General features: G+C 41.2%; 1 protein-coding gene across 9 annotated transcripts in view; it reads left to right on the forward strand.

Annotated features, from left to right (window-relative positions):
- The first annotated feature begins 294 nt into the window (after nucleotides 1-294).
- The window catches only part of chl1a (cell adhesion molecule L1-like a), a 48639-nt gene continuing 31359 nt past the window's right edge, over nucleotides 295-17574 (forward strand). For 6 of the 9 annotated variants that reach the window (XM_080469232.1, XM_080469230.1, XM_080469229.1 and 3 more), the window contains exons 1-5: nucleotides 13056-13191; nucleotides 15144-15313; nucleotides 15697-15805; nucleotides 15942-16129; nucleotides 16227-16349. In XM_080469232.1, coding sequence (XP_080325358.1) covers nucleotides 15232-15313; nucleotides 15697-15805; nucleotides 15942-16129; nucleotides 16227-16349 — 502 coding nt within the window. In that variant the 5' untranslated portion in view covers nucleotides 13056-13191; nucleotides 15144-15231. Of the gene's footprint in view, nucleotides 572-13051; nucleotides 13192-15143; nucleotides 15314-15696; nucleotides 15806-15941; nucleotides 16130-16226; nucleotides 16350-17574 lie in introns of those variants that run through there. The other 3 variants (XM_080469233.1, XM_080469227.1, XM_080469234.1) reach the window with 2 other exon arrangements.

Consider the following 17574-nt stretch of genomic DNA (forward strand, 5'->3'; position numbering starts at 1 on the left):
ACTGACATGGGATGCATACTTTAAACACACACTCTTTCAAAAAAACTATATGCGTATTAATAATTACAAAAAATTTAACATTTAAATGAAAAAAAGCGCCTTGCATCCAGATTGACAATCTCCGCACGCGCACGAACGCACGCACATGGAACAAACTCCTTTTGGATACGCGCATATTTGACTTAAAGCCTTTGGGCGCATGCCAGTATTTATAGTCTATGACAGCAGTCATTCCACACGCGTGCGCACCCGCAAGCACGCACACACACCCACGCGGAACTCTGCACGTCGTTTGACCTCTGCAGCTTCCAAAATAGAGGGACGACCTTGTGGAGACTTGAGTCATAAGTTGCAGTTGTTGACGTCGCACTTTTGGCCGTCACTCAAGGAGAGTTTTCACACGCCGGCCGGGCGACTGAGGTGAAAGAAGCACGCTCCAAAAACTTAGTGGGAGATGTTTGACGCCGTCAGCGCCGCTCACTCATATTGCGGAGAAAAAAGGTTTCAGAAGGTCCACCTTTCTAACTTCACAAGCCTCTTCACACGAACTGTCATCCTACTCTTCCTATGGGTGAGTTAGTTGAACGACACAATTTAAACAGACTTATGGAATTGTATCTGTTGTGCCAGAAACAACTTTTAAGTTTGTCAAAACTTTTTTTAATTTTTTTTAAAGAACTTACTCATTGTATCAGTACCACAAATGAGAAAGTGCCTGTTAATGCTTATGTCGTTTACAGTGAATGGAAAGTAACAGCAGCTATGAAAAGTTGTTGTAGGTGTGGACATTCCTGTGAGTTTTCATACTAAGTAAATAAGGACTCTTTAGATGTGTAGGTGGGTTGTAACGGGAGTACATGTGTGTTTCTGCTGCTGCTGCTGCTGTGGAAGGTAACCTGTGAGTGGTCCTGCAAAGTCGGACTATTCAGGACTGTCACGGTGAAATGGGTCGAATCTCTTGTTTTTGTTTGAACCAATTTGACTGAAACGTGATAATTGGGGAATCCTGGGATCCTCGCGCCCCGTGGTGATGTTTGGCTTGGCTTGCAATACATGAATTTACAGTGCAGCAAGTGGCAACATGAGAACAAGGTCATCGTTTAATTTGTACTTTGAAAAAACATTATGTTGTGTTTGTTGTGAGTCCCGTCCAGGATTCTTTTCATGTCTCAGATTAATAAAGCAAACACTGCTTGTGCTTGTCAAATATTTGCCTCATTAGGTTGAAGAACCGTATGCAAATTGCTCATGAAAACATTTATTATTAGATGTTCTGATGATCTCCAATGTGAAACAGCCAGAGTTTCCCTACGTTGCCCTGCTCAGTGTGAACATCTCGGTCTTTTGTTATACAAAAAGTTGTTTTGACAAAAATGTCCCCATTAAATATGAATTGCACCTTCCACATCCATGACTCAGTGGAGTTTTATGGTTTAATAGAGGCACAGAAAAGATGCCAAATCCTAAATGTCAGCTGGTGAGTGGTTTGTCTGAGTGCACTTCTCATGAGGCAAGTGATTGGATGCAAACTGACAGGGGATTCATGCTGGAAATGTCATAATGATTTGACACCGTGAAATGGAAATCAAAACTTTCCTAAGCAAATAGCTCCCCAATGGCGATGGGAATGCGTGAATGTATCAAGGTAATTCACCTCCTGTTACAGAGGCTGTAAACACAGTGTCTCCAGGACAGGTATATCCAGCATATGTTGCAACATGCTCGGCATGCTGTCTCCTCCTACCTCCTCTGCCTCCTCTGAAAAAGAGCAGATAATTGACTCCAAGCAACCTCTATAATTGTATAATTGGAGCCTGTTACATTACAGGTCAAACTGTCGCTTTATCATGGAGGAAAACTGACAGATGTGATACATAAATTACATGCTGCAAATATTATAGTATCATTCTGACATGTTGTATGCATCATATGCAGGAATCTATTACAGTTGAATGCATTGGCTGGATTTCCAAAGCTTCCAAATGTGTTGTGACAGTAGTACAGAGTATATTTAGCTGCAGTCAGCATCTGAGCGGCTCATAGTTATCCATTAGGACCAGCGAGTGGATAGTAAGAGCCTTACCAGGCAGGGGGTGGGCTTCTCAGCCACTTAATCAGTGACTAGTTGTTAAGAGTAAAACTCCAGGCCTGTCGCTTATAGTCAACAAAATTATGGTATCAACGTGAAGCCACTGCATGAAAGAATCTAACATAAACTCATAATCTCATTCAGTGGAAGAGTAACCATGATTGCAAATTACTTTCAGCTGGCTTGTAAAGGCATTTCAATCGGGGTTTAATGCGCACATTTGTTGTTTTCACTATGAGATCTCGGCCAAAGTGTTGTGGATGATGCAGTCAGAGTTGGTGATGCCATTTAATAGACAAATACGAGCATATATGTCACAGTCGGCTCTAATTGTGACTTGATAGATTGAAAATTCAAGTTGTCGGCTGCTTACGGATTAAGAAAGAAGACATGTTGTACAGTAAGGTACCCTTGTACCCATATCTATATTTGCAATATACATACAAAAACATAATAGCAATAAACAAAGGGGTGTATGAAACAGATGGAGAAAAGTTGAGTCGTTCTGACCAAAGTTATTATAGTTGTATGAAACACTATTTTATTGAACACTAATGTCTCCACATAAACCCAGTGTTTCAGTTGTCTGAGTGAAATAAAAGGTGAAGAGAGCTTTGAGATTAACACATGCTTAAAAACACATGTCACTCTTACAGAAAAGAAGGAATGTGAAAGAAAAATGTGGGTGTGCTTTTTTAGAAGCACAATAATCACATATTTTACATATCAGTAGTCTCAGAAAAAGCAATGATGTGGATTAACTGTTTAAGTACTGTTTAAGACGATAATCTAGGAATACTGCATACATGAATAAATTAAGATGCCTGGAGGCTTCTTAATCTGCTCTTGAGAATGAAGATAACAGCTGTCAGAAACACTCGGGTCACAGATGATCTCAGTCTATTTAAACAATATAGAACTGAATTTATTCTAATCTTTTGGTATTCGGTTTGTTAACCAGCGCCAAAAACAGCCTCCACAGTCTGCATACCATGTGCATCAATATGAAGACTTGTAAAGAAGAGTTTCTAGGTTTGATGAGGGATGGCAGGTGGTTCTGCTCCGTCGTTCCCATGGTCCTTCCTGCTGTGAGTTTGTGTTGCCACTGCCACGCTTTTGTGCCATAAAAGGACACGCAGTCGTTCCCTCCCAAACGTGCTCCCTCAGTACTTTAATGATGTTGATCAGAAGATGACCATGAAAGAGAAATTAAAGCCCCGATGTGAGTGTTTGGTGGTTGGATTTATTACTTTGCGCTGAGGACAGATAGTCCGCGCTTGGAATGCTTGTGAAATATTTACAGGAGTCACTGACACAGGAACTCGCCGGTGCTCAACACACTGGTTTTTAAAATAGAGGAGCCGCTGTCAGAAACTGATTGCGTCTTCAGGCTTTTGGCTTCTTTAAGGATTTGTTGACAGATGTGTTAGCGCCCAACTCTCACCCGCTGCGGGATTGAGATTTTACACTGTGGAAATGTCCTGAAAAGTTCCCAGTAAATCTTTCCAGCATGGATACCAGCGCTCTTGTTTCCATGGTGTCTGGCTTTCTGCCTCTCTGCTCCGCCAGCTCCTAACTACCAAGAGCAGAGGTCACGACCGCTCCAGCCGACAAATGTTTGGTGAAATCAACGCCTCACACAGGGGGCACAAATAACTTTGCACCCTGTCTGAATTGGGGCAATTGAAGTTTCTCCGACGAGCGCCGGCGGACTCCGATGATCTGGCTTTCAGGGCGGTCACGTAAGCCGCATCCACCCCCTCCGTGCATCGCTTTCAGGAGCTTTTTGAACAAGTTTAGCTGACAATAGGCCGCATTCCTTCGAGTGAGTGAAGAACATGGTGTGTTGGCACTGAAAATGCTCCTCACAGCATTTGTGTGGACACTTGCTTTCAAACAGTGCCCTCACTGTTGAGACCCGTCCTCAGGACAGACACTCACTTTGAGACAGAAGTACAGAAATATGTTGTGACATCTGCGGCACATCCCCTTGTTTACTGTGACAGCGTGTCCCGGTCGCCAGACTATGAAGTAAACATCCTCTCTGTGTGGTCACCTCCTGCAGTGTTATCGTTGTAAGCCCAGTTTTGTTTTGCAGTTCCGGGAGCCTCAATGGAGGTGTGCAACCTGAGGGAGCATGTCATTCGGTCAAAACTAAATCTGGATGTACAGCAAGCACATGTGTGTGGAAGCATAATGATAAGATATTTCCTGTGTTCGACAGCAGTGAGGAATCCTGCTATGATGCATGGACTCCATGTTCGTACATGTCCCCTGCCTTGAAGGGTGGGATGAGCCACATGAGCTAGAACAGGTTCTGAGAGGCCAGAAAGAGGCTTTGCTTACTGGCAATGAAGCTTCATTTGATTTTATTTAGAGAAATATAGACACGAATTCAGTATATATCCAACTTTCAAGAGTTTTGATGGCAGTGTTTACGATTACAAAAAGTTAAAGTTCTCCCCTAAAATTTTTATAATTTCACATGTGAGTCTACTGTCAGAATATTTGGAGTGAGTTTGTTAGATGAAAGATATGTCAGATGACTCAAATCTCTATAGCTTCTGAATCATTTGGATGTTATCGTATTAGCATCTGCTTTCCATTATTTTTCGACCTCAGAATTCAGAGTGGAACTTACTTATATAGAGGAGAAGTATTAAAAAAGACACATTGCCTTTACAATAACATCCTGGATGGTAAACATGTTTCAGCTTTGAAGCTCCCAGAGTTCAGTTTTCTACATGGGTGCACTCAGTTACACGTTGGCATAACAAGGTTTGTAATGTTTTTACAGCACACAAAAGATTGTCAACTGTTTCTATGACTTGAAACTACAGCTCTGCCATCTCAACAATGTCGTTACATGAGCACGTTCATGCTGTTTTCTGATTTGCTGTAGCCTCTTGTTTTTGTGAAAAAAAAAAGAAATTTTTTGTAAGTCAACAGTTCAAAGCTCAGAATTTGCTTAAATTCATAGAAGCCAATAATAGTTAGGACCTTGGTCTGAAGTCTCAAATGTAATTTATTTTTATATTTAACGTTAAATCACTGAGTGATCTCTTTTATATCAGCCAGATAATTGAATAAACTTTGGAAAACCTCTGCTCAATCGTCACAACCACAAGTAGAGTAATAAAAACACAATGTGATTTCATTAACACCTTTGTTATAATTAATCTCTTTGAAATACTTCATGACTATTCTCTTTCATAACAGTGTGTCAGCGGGTAAGATATTTCCAAACCCTAAAACCTTGTTTGACTTGTTTGTGTCATTTAATATTTGTCATTTAAACACATCATCTTTTTTGCCATAGAAATCTAAATTGCTCAACATTTGTGGCGCAATATTGCAGCCATTAGCGTTGACCTCAGTACTCGCAGTAATAATTTCACTCATTTACTGCTGACATTCATAACAACAGGCTCTGAACTCTGTGTCTTTTTCTGCTGCTGGAATCTGATTCATATGCTAATGAGCTGAATTCCCATGGATTTCTCTCTCCTGTGCCATAGATATCACCCCCAGAACTCTGTGCGTTCCAGCCCCCTCCTCTTGCTTTCTGCCTGCTTTCATCTCTCCTGCACCCACAAAACATTCCTCCATTGTCAGGGTCACAACCAGGCTCGCACTAATCTTGCACAACATTTTTGTTTTTATGTGGAGCCGTACCGTGCAGCAGGTGTTGATATGCATCTGTGTTGCCATCAGGCCGTGTCGGAGCTCCAGGTAATCAGCTGGCATCTCCCGGCTTGTCTGAAATGCTTATTTCCAATAAACAGATATAACTGCTTGGGGCTACAGCCAGGTGAATATAGCTTGATTTATTATTTTAGTTGCATTAAATTCATCACATGAAAGAGTGAAATCTTTGACTCATGCCGCCTTAAAAATTAGGAACCCTTAACCTCAAAACACAGAAAATAACTTGCTTTCTGATAAGTTTGAAGATTCTGGCTAACAGCCCCAAAACTATGCTGAAGGTATGCTCAGCTGCAGGTTACCATAGCAACAGGTCTCCATTCAGTGGTATGAACGAAAGACGTGCACTTAATTATGATGTATGGGCAAACATAGCTTTCTCTTTGACAACTCATCATGAGCTCAAAGGCCTTTGTCTTGTGGGATTTTTCATTGCCTGATTTTGTGTTTTTCATCACTGAATTATATTTATCCACACCCACGGGTGAACTTGCATGTTCTCACAGCTTTTCATGTCATTATTCATGCAAGACCACAGCCTGGTATCCACAACATGAACCCAAGTATCTACAAGACTGTCACTCTAGAAGTAGATTTATCAGTGTTTGATCCAAGAAAAATGTCAATGATGCAAACTTTGATTTATCAAGTTGATTAAGTGAAAAGCACAGATATATTGAAAAGAACATTTAATGCTAGGAGTAGCCTAGCAATCTTCAAAGTATGTTGTTACTGACATGTTCTGTGAAAAGACGAAACATCTCTTTTTTTCTATGGCAAGAATCTTTTTGTGTTTTTATTAACCTAAGTTTTTCATTCTTAAGTTTTACCAAAGAGTTGAAACAGGACAGTTTATTTCGTAACACCAGCACTGCCTTTGTCTGAGAAATTGAGGTGTCTGATAATTGTTATTCCACACGGGAGCCGGGGGGGGGGATGTTACAGTTTCTGATTTACAGTAAACAGGCGGGACACTTGGCTGTGAATGTGAAACCTGCAACCGTGAGTTTAATTACGGCCTGACAACATGTTCAGCATTTGCATTGAAACATTTATTAACCTGATTGATGTTGTTGATTGCTATGAGGCTCAGCGTTTCACTTGTTGAAATGTGTTGAGCAGAGTGTCGTCTGCATATAGCCTGATCCGGGCCGCTTTGTCCCTTACAACTTTTACCCCCCCCTTTTTTTTTTTTACTCTGGCATTTTCCTCAATGCACCAGCTCCCAAACTTCCGACCTAACACAGTAGAGCCCCTAAAACACTCCTTAATGGACCCTTTCAATTGGGCACGCAGACCAGAACAAACACTTTCATTCACGGGGTTCCAAATATGCTAATGAAGTCAGGCCTTGTCACTTTCACAGGGGTACCCCTGTCATGGGCCTGTAATAGACAGTGGTGATGCCAGGGCTCACACAGGGTGAAGCAAGGTGCAACTCGGATGGTTCTTGTCTCAAATACAATTCAAACTTATTGAGGCAATGGATCTCTTTAAGTACCACAAACTCTGAGCCAGAGCATTTTCTCCCAGATTAAAGGACAAACAAATGAAAACAAGGAGGAAATGGCACGTTTTATCTACCCCCTGTCACTTATTTTATTGACTGTACCTCATCACAATTACAAGGTAAATGCGGATGCTGATAAACATTATTGCAAGTGTCATTAGTTGCTTTTATCATTGCAGATTGGAGTTTTAAAGGGCTCTCTTTAATTCAGTTTTTCAGCTTCATTGTAGTTAGCCCTTGTCAAACCTTGCTGACGTTTGAATTCTTTTGATGGTGCATTTTGAGGTGACTCATGAACCTTAATATCTTGACTTGTTGTAACACACTCTAGATGAGTTGGCAATAAATTAGTTTCCCAGAGTAGGAGTATTAGTCATTTGTTTCCTCACCCGGATCTCACAAGTTTTTGGATTTCCTTTCATTTAGTAAATGCCATGCAAACCGCCTCAGGTTTTGTTTTTGGAGGGTGTTAAAGCAGATAACATCCAAAGTCTGTGACGATTATGGATGATGCATCCTAATGTCACACGCACACGCAGGACTGAACTCCTTTCTGACACTTTCCATTCAAGTAAACTGGTAATGTGGTAGAAAGATTACTCTTTATCCTCTTCTCGTCTTGCCTGATCGGTCTGCTTGTTTTTTTTCATTGTGACTTCTACGAACTTTAAAGGGTGGTGCGGGAGAAGGCATTGGGGGGTTTAAGAGCATCCACAGTAGTGCACGAATGCAACAAGATCTGCTCTGGTGTGTGGCTTGGTCACATTCACTGTTGAGTTTTTTGGCGTTGTTGCTTGATTAGATTGATAAATCCAAAGGTACTCGGTGAAGTAGAAGTACTTCACACTGTAGACTGATTGCAACCCACTTGATCCACTGAACAAAGAAAATTAAACATCTATTGCCAGCCCTTGTTTTGCTAATCGTGTACAAATGTTCCTGAGCTGTGTTTTATTAAGGGGAAAGCTTTGTGGAGAAAAAAACAATTCTTAATTTAAGGGTCCTGTGATGCTGAAGCTAATCCTAATTCTAAAAAAAAAAAAGTCTAATCACTGTTAAAATAACAAAGAAAAAAAGTATGACGCTGATGAGGTTTTAAGACCGGATATCACCAGACTGTGGCTTCATGTCGAAACTTTGATTTTAATTATACTTTAATTGAGAAAGTAATAAATGAACACAGGCGTGAGCAGCTACGCATTTTCAGCTGCCATGTTACAAAACATGCTCATGCTTAAACTTGTTGCTCTGACAAATTCTGTCATAACACCAAAGCGCTGCATTCCTACAAATGGCTGTTTTCAAATAACAATTCCTTGTGTCTTGACCAACCCAACTAAATACCACTTTAGGCATTCGAGATTATCCTATAAACTAATTAGCAGCTTAACTTGCACCATAGAGCACAGCATTGCTCTCTTATCTGCGCCTCTGCAACTGTGCTGAACAATGTGTCGGGGTGAAGGAAGGTGTGAAGAGGTCCTCTCGTGGCCTTGGTGTCTGCAGGGAGGAAGCAGAGTGTGACTGCTCGTCTCCGAACTGTCTCTCAGCGCTGCTCGCTGTGGAAAACTGATTAAGCTCCTGAATGCCACTCTTTGTCAATGCACTACTCCAAGGGACACATATTTCCATAGTGATTCACGTTGTTGTCTAGTCTATGTCAGTCCATTGACTTCTATGGAAGATGTGTTTTAAGTAGTTGAACACCTTTTTAAAATTCTTTTTATATCCATATTTTCCGAGCAAATTAAAAAAAAAATAAAAAAAGTATCAAGAATGGGTCAAAGCATTGCACATCAGGGAATTACGTTTGTCATGGTGGCGTGCAATGCATTTGATTGCCAGGCTGTTGAGACAACTCCTCACATGTCATTTTTTCAAATCATTTTGCTCTTCCAGTAGCACTCGCATTCGGACTGCTGAAACTCCTGTTGGTGCATGTGGACTGAATGAACATGACTCATTAACCCCAAGGCCAACCTGCCATTTAGATTTTCAAACCCAATTCTGATTATGATTAAAGATACATACAAAAGTAAATGTATTTGAAAGCTAATTTGTGTTCCCCTTCACCATACTGTGCTTTACAGTGTTTTTATTGCAGTATTTTAGCATGTGAGCTGCTACACACTTTAACTCTAAACGTGTTACACCCGTGTAAAGTGTAAGTGTGTACAGCTAATGCTTTTTTTTTTGCATAATACCGGTAGCGCAGGTTTGATGTGAACGTGACGTGTGTCAGAGAGTTGTTTGGGTGAATTCCGGACACGACATGATTACTAGCTTGTAAAAGTGCTTGAGGGACTAGAACAAAAATAAAGCCCATGTCAAAGACACCAGTAAATAATGTAATTAAAGGGTTTTGACTGTGTGGTGAAGAGGACAGACATAGCATATGAAACAAATGTTACTGTCGGTGTCCAAGTCTAATAGATCATTATCACTTCAATTTTATTAATAACATATTAAAATTGATCAACTTTACTGGAAACACGGTTTTGTTTTGAGGGGGGGTTATATAGATTAATGTATCGACTCATATCGTTAGGATACGTTTTTTAATAGTTTGGCCGTAGGCAACACAGTGAGGATGAGCATTGAGACGAAAAAAACAAAACATTTGTCACAATTAAATGGTATTCAAGGCTTGCACATGACAGCCTGGCTAGTTATTTTAAGTTCCAGTAAGTTGTGGAGCCTTCGCAGGAGTCACGTCTTCAGAAAAACCTGTTGCCAATGCTTTTCTGTCTGTAGTTTTTGCTTTTATCTCTCATCTGGAGAAACTATTTGAGATGACTGACACCTGGATTAGGTCCCACATTAGTATATGCACTTGAGGTTTTCTCAGGCAGCTGAAAAATGTTGTTTATTGTCGATGCCTGAACCCTCGGCCACAGCCTTTCTTGTCTATGGTAACAGCAAATCTTGCTCCGCTTTTGTGCGTGCTCTTGTATGTCTGCTTATGTGAAGTGACTATTCATTGAATTGCATGGGCTTACACTCATACGCTTACTGAAGTCTTTTTCTTGTGGCTTCTATTATTCTAGAATCGGTTACAAATGTAGCTCCTCATGTGAGTTATAGCACATAGGTGTGGCTCTTTGGCCCTTTTTGGTTTGATTATACTCATCATGCACACACACAAATGCGCACGCACACACTTGTTGTTGTGTAATTTCCAACAAAATTACACCAGACACGATCTCTTCAGTGGAAATACATTATAACAAAAGCACCGGGTAGGGCATCCTATCAGTCTGACACTACACGCTTTGAGCTGCTCGTAAACACGTGAAGATTTACGACTGACTTAGCCTCTCGCACATTTTCGAGACTGCGATGATACGACAAACGCAATTAAGCTGGTCATGAGAAGAGACCCTGAAACATCCCATTCATGTAATTCACTTGGATCACTTTAGTCGTTCATGTCATTGAGAGAAAGTTTAGGGATCATCGGGCAGGGAAGTTATTTTTCATGAAGCCTACTCAGAAAAGTGACAGCGTGAATTAGACCTATGTTTGTATGTTTTGTTAGGTGGTGCCATTCAAGAGTAAATATTTGGTCATTATGTCAGTTCCTGACAGACAGTTGGAAGGCGCCTGCTCCCGTTATTGTGATTTACATTATTATTGCATAGCAACATGAGTTGTTTGTACTGGTTTGCATGTCAAAAGGCTGAAAGACTAAGCATACAGTATATTTGAGGACATTGTAAAAGTCAACAATGTCATGCAAAAGTTTGATGAATGCCTGAGAAACTTGAGTTATCTCACATACACACACGTCTAGCCCAGAAAGAGAATTAAAGTACACAAATAAGCAGTAGGTACAATTTTGTGCTACTTTAGCTGCAGTTATGCTTTGTATTTTCATCTTTTTTCAGTTCTACATTGACTTAGTAGTTCCTAGAATTCAGTGAGGTAACTATGTATTTGCTCAGATCAAACAAAGTATGTTTGACCATGGGATGGCTATTGTCTTTTTATTCATCCGAATCATTTCTGCATGTCTGCGTAGCATACAAAGCATTTGAGTTGGAAAGTCTGCCTCAAAGGTTTATTTCTGTGTATACAGGAGCCATGCTCTTTTAAACATGGAGTAGGCCCATTTGAAGTGATGACAACTGTCTTAAGTGAAGTGCGTAATTATGTCCAGCCATTCTTTACAAGCAGAGGCTTCAGGCTGAACTTGAAGTCTGAATAGCCACTGATGTAAGAGTAGGATAGTATAAAACATGCAGCTTTCTGGTTGATGTCACTTTTTGTACAAGAGATAAATGAACACAAAAGCAAGTCGGAGTTCTGAAAGAGTCCATTTTTTTCATTTAGAAATAAAAACAGTCTATCCAGCATTATAAATGTCTGAGAATGGATGTAGTAGAGTGAGAGTGAGAGAGCTTACACTTACTAATGTCAGACTTTATTATACTATTCAGTGAATGTCAACTCTTTTGCTGGCTTTATGACTTTACAAGGCTGTGCGAGCATTTCTTACCCTCTCAATGTGAGCATTATGGCTCCATTAGTCAGCTTAATGCCCATTCTGCTGACAGCGATAATGGTGTAGTTACAAATATTGTTCTTGTAGGTAAAGTTTCCAAATAAGCTAGAGCCAAACACCGGACAAGCCTTTAAATACAAACTGCAAACAAGTGTTTGATGGGAATTAAAATGCAGGTTAGTGAAATGTTTGAATCGAAAAGCTGATATTTCAAGCTGTATGTCTAAAAAATAACAAGCAAAGGTAACATCACAAACTAACAGTGAGCTATGTGCTTGGAGCAGTTGTAGGGACACAGAATGTTGATCTGAGGAAATTTCACTCCTGGTGGCTCGTTTAGCATATCAGTAATTCACCTCGTGGAAAGGTTACTGTATCTCATTGAATGACAGGGAAAAATATACATATGTTTTTGATTTTATTTCAATATATATACATTTTCTGCCCTTCACAGTCCAGCTGAAGAAATGATGCCTCCATACTGTGGCATGTTACCCATTGTGCAAATTCTTGCTTTGCTCTTTAGAATATTGCAAGACGCCAGTTGAGTAAATCACAGACAGATAACATCAGAGACCTCTACATAAAAGGGATGTTTGGGTTGTTTGAATAGCGGAACGAGAAATACAGGCTGAAGTGAATCACACTCTCCATTTCTCCAGATAAGAAATTGCTTGAGAAAACCTGGAGAAAAACTGAAAAAGAGAAATAGCTAGTCATGTCTTTTATCAACACCATCATATGTCTATTTTAGACATGTTGTCCCCGGCCTCCGTCTATCAATACCCTGGAGCGCTGCAGGGAAATGAAAGTACACTTTCACAAAAGATGTGGTCTTCTGGGAGAGGATGACTCTGTTCCCTTTTCAATGGAGCTAAGACACATTGCATTAAGATCATTGGGATGGAGCCGGGTGTGAATAGGCTTGCTTAGTTTGTATAAGGCGGGATGGGAAGATCAAGGAAAAAGTGGGAGAGAGTAAGACAGAGCGAGAGAGAGAGGGCAAGACATGCCTGCACTTCCTCTCCACCCAGTCTTTAATGCTCATTGAGTAGCCCCGCAGTGCAGCCTTTGTCCAGGTCATTGTCACAGGCTTAGAGAGCCTCTTTGCCAAGTGAGAGGCTTTGGCGACATATGTCACTTCAGTGAGTCTCCTGTCGCTCCTTTAGCTGCTTGAGTGAAGGGGCGGGCGGGGAGGCGTGTCCGTGCAGCAGGAGAGGAGCAACATGAGGTGGAGGAGGAAGGACATGTCAGAGATGTTAGTTCAGAGAGAGTTGTTGGAGTGATCCCCTGATGGTCCTGTACTTTTAAATGGACTTATAGTGCAGCTGCCTTGTGCCTCCTATAGAGGTGGACCTAAGATGTAAAATGACTCAAACAACTGTAAGTATTGGCCATTTGATGAAAAGTTTGATTTTACTAGACGTTAGAGCATATTTTCTTGCTGTACTTCGCTGTGTGAGAGATTGTTCCTGCTTCACTGACAGGGAGACATGCTGGTTTGTCTATAGGAACCTGCAGTAAGCTTGACTTTAAAGGGGGGGGGGGGGGGGGCGGGGTATGGGGGTCATAGTATACAGTGTGTGTGTTGGTGAGATTAGTCGTGTAGTAGTCACACTCTTCATGCTGGGGCCAACCATTGGCTTAGGTAACACAATCCCTGTGGATTTGTGGCTATAATCTGCCATGTGTTCAGGTAATAGATCCCTTGCCCCCAAAAACAAATGCTTGCTTGCCTATTTACATAGGAACTCCACCTCTTTTCTTTCATGCGCTCAGGATTTTGCTTTTAAAACCGCGTGAACTTTGATTGAGTTATCATTAAGAGTGGCAGTTTTACAGATCTCCACGAGCATATAAATCTTAATAATTTGGCTGACGGCGCAAAGGTCTCTGGGTGGGTCCCAGGCAGTGGATTTGTTGTGCATGAATGAAAGTTGACTGGTTGGTTGTTGCTGCGTTGTCAGGATCAACACAAATCTAGATAAACGGTCCCACTTCTCATTCAGATGGAGGCCTTCCATCTGACAGGGAGCTTGCAGACACTGCTGGGCTGATCTGCTTTTCGTTCTGTGACGTGAATCTCAACTCTGTCACTAAAATTTGGACATATGTCTGTAATAAGCCACAATGCATTTTGTCTAATGCAAAGCTTTATAAGTCGACAACAGCACCAGAATACAGTAGTTTATAAATTTTTGGCAACAATAAAATGTATAATTTCTCCATTGTAAGAAACCTCTATTCAGCTTTGTTTACCTCGTAAGATAATCACAAATTCCTATATAATACGCATCCACAATCGCTCAATTTGTTTAATTGATTCTAAATTCCAGCAGCGTAATCCCGAATCTAGTCGATAACAATTACCACATTAACCTTTTCCACTAAGTCAAGTAGTCGTGCGTCCTTAGGAGGACCTCGAGAAGCAGTCAGCCATTGTTAAGCAGCATACTGTATGACTGCTGGAGCTCCCTGCCTTCATTCTCCTGATAGCAGGATTAGCTGGAGGGTGAACCCATTTGGCATTGCCAGTGCCGCTGCCACAGTCTCAGCACTGTGAGAACTAAGCCGTGAAAACACTGAGGGGCTTAGACCAATTTATAGACTGCCATCTTGGATCTAGTGATCGTAGCAGACAGCAGCTTAGCCTTTGTGCCAAGTGGGTTTACAGTAAGCATGCCATGCGATGCCACCAGCCAGACTTTACAGTTCAAAGGGTAATCTCCAGACAAGCACTCGGGTGTGTTCTGCTACAACATCACAACAATGAGGGACAACCGAAGCTAAATGGCTGGGGGGTCATCACTGTTACATGTCGCATCAATTATGCAGAATGGGTCAGATCATAGACATTTAAGTTTCTTCTTTTCATCTGCTGGAATGAAATCACTTATTTGATTGGAACTGTTTAATTTAACATTCTGATCAAAACATGCATGAACCATGAAATGGTAGAAAAAGTATTGATTACAGGGGTACCCACAGATAAGTCATTGCAACTAGTACTTTGCTTGTTTTCACGCTGGATGTCAGTCCTATGAGATTTAACCAGGTGCGGAAGAGGAAAGAAATGTTTGCATTACATTTTACATGGTTTATCAAAATGAACAAGTAGACCTGTGTAACAGGTTTCATACTGTCTTGCTTGTGTCCTTACTTTCATTAGCTCACAGCATTGTTGCATAAAATCCTTCAGCATTGATACGTACTGGGTGATATTTTTGTACGTTGTTCAGATAATGTCATGCAAGGTGTGCTGCATTTTGTACCAAAAAGGTGTTTTTAAAGGCTTCATTTTAAAATGAATGAATGAAATATTTGCTCTCTTTCAGGTGCCCTGTGCCTTAAAAATTGGAAGTGACGGCAGCTGATGAACCCATTTTCCTGATCTCTACTGTCTCCATTAACCAGCTGAGTGGAATGAGGTTGGAAGGGAGCCTGCAGCTTGTTCTGCTTTTGGCCTTGACCTCCAGGGCCACAGGCCTCAGAATTCCTCTGGAAGGTAGGAGTGTCATGAAACTCATCCGGATTGTGCTGACTAGTGCTCACTTGTTCTGTGCTTACATGTGAAGAGTTGACTGAGATGGAGAGCAAAACATGTGTGGTTCAAAACTTAAACTGTCCCGCCCCCATGTCTTCTTGCAAGTTGGGAACTGCTCCTTTAGTGTCACAGCAGAGGTTTGTTTAGGGTTGAGAATGATTTGCAAACACGTTCGGCTGTGCTATTTTTGGTCTGTCTGCTCCTGGCACCTCATTTGTGCCGTTTATGCTGTGTTGTCACCACTAAACGTCACCATATCGCTTTGCTGAGCTTTATTCAGACAAGCAGTGAAACCATGCTGACATTTAACATTTCTGTGGTGATTTTATGTCTTTTCCTGATAGTGGAGCAGCCTCCAACCATAGTCAGTCACACTTTGGGTCCCATTATTGTACTTCCCTTTGACAACACCATCACTGTGCAGTGCCAAGCCATAGGCAACCCACCACCAGAGTAAGTGAAACCGAGTACTATGAATTAAAACAATATCTTTAACAAATCAATAAAGCATATGAAAGATGTATAAAATGTGTAAGTGCATAAAACATAATTAATCGATGGGTTTCTTTTTCATACTCTGCTCCTACAGATATAGATGGACAAAAGATGGTCGAACCTTTATCCCTTCAGAGTTCTCAAAAATCAGAACAGACCAGAGAAATGGCACTTTTGTGCTTCACAACAAGGACCTTGTCCAGTTCCAGGGAAAATACAGATGCTTTGCTTATAACAAGCTGGGGACTGCCATGGCGGACGAGATTGAAATCATAGTTCCAAGTCAGTAACATTCACATAAGGATCCTAACTTGCCCAATAGTTATGCCATTGTCCTTTTTTTCACAGTGAAATGTCCCTTTGACTTTTGTTTTAACAGATATCCCAAAGTTTCCCAAGGAAACACTTAATCGATTTATTGTTCTGGAGGGAGAGCCAATCGTCCTTAAGTGTAACCCTCCAGAGGGTGTGGCACCACGTCAGATCTACTGGATGTCTCTCGGTAAGATTTGGAGCACACGTGCTTGTATTTTCTCGGATGAAATTGTTTTACTACCAATATACCCTGGAGTCTTGGCGTAGATGTCAGGGACCTGGCTTGTAACCAGAAGTTCACTGGTTCAAATCTCACTGCTGACAGGTCACCACTGCAGCCCTCAGAGCAAGGCCCTTAACCCCCGACTGCTCCGGGTGCATTAGTAAGAGCGTCCGATATTAAACTTGTGCCACTGTGGTGGCCCTGGAGGACAGCTGTCGAGATGCATTCATTCCTTCATTTTATTGTAACTAAAGACTCAACCACAAAGTCCCTCATACTTGTGGTTCCCTGTTCCATGGATGGAAAGAAGGGTAAACAGCCAATGGGGGAGTGCAGTCTTAAAAATGTTCAGTCCCTGGTTTATGGGGCATTTGCACATGTTTGTCAATGACCACGAATGGCTTCAGTGGGCTTTAAATAATTAAGCCATACAGCATGTTGCCTGACTAATCTACATACAGATGTTTTCTTTAATTGAAACTGCTTCTCTTGGAGATGGAAGAAATAGCCTGTAGGTAGAGGGGGAGGCTAGAGAATTCTGATATTTTGAAACGACTCCGCGCTGTTTTGCTCTGCACATGTGGATTTGCAGGTGTGCAAAAAGCATGAAATCTTTAGTGAAATCTTAGCCATGTTCATTTTCTTTCACACTTGGCTGATTGTTGCACAAGATCAGAGTGATGAATGTCGGGGGAAAAAGTATGACACTTCAGAATTTCAGATTGTGTTAAGACATGTTTAAATCGATGTACTTATTGATTATAAGAGTGGAGTCCTAATGGAGTTTGTTTACTTTTTATTGGGTGAGCACTGTGCAATATAAAAATACCTTTTTTTTTAATAGTAAATGTCCGTTTCAAGAGATTCTCACTGACAAACCAAAGTACAAAGGCTGGTGAAACCTGCTGTGTTGGAGGAGGCACAAGACAGTCAGTTAGGACTAACAATAAAGACAGATAAAGAAGACTATACACTTGAGGTTTACTTCACATCAGGACTCTTTTTTTTTTTTTCCCACCCCTGTCAGAGAAAGTGATTTACTTTGTAAAAGGTCACCTCAGCTCTGTCTGAAGTGCTCCGTCAATAGGGGTTGAGCTTTCTGTCCAACCCCTTGAAGGTTCTCGGTTGCCTCCAACAAACATGACTGATGTCAGAAAGAATAACATAAGAGTCCTTTTAGGTGCTCAGG

The sequence above is a fragment of the Lipophrys pholis genome (assembly GCF_963383615.2).
Source record: "Lipophrys pholis genome assembly, chromosome: 8".
NCBI classification, from domain to species: Eukaryota; Metazoa; Chordata; class Actinopteri; order Blenniiformes; family Blenniidae; genus Lipophrys; species Lipophrys pholis.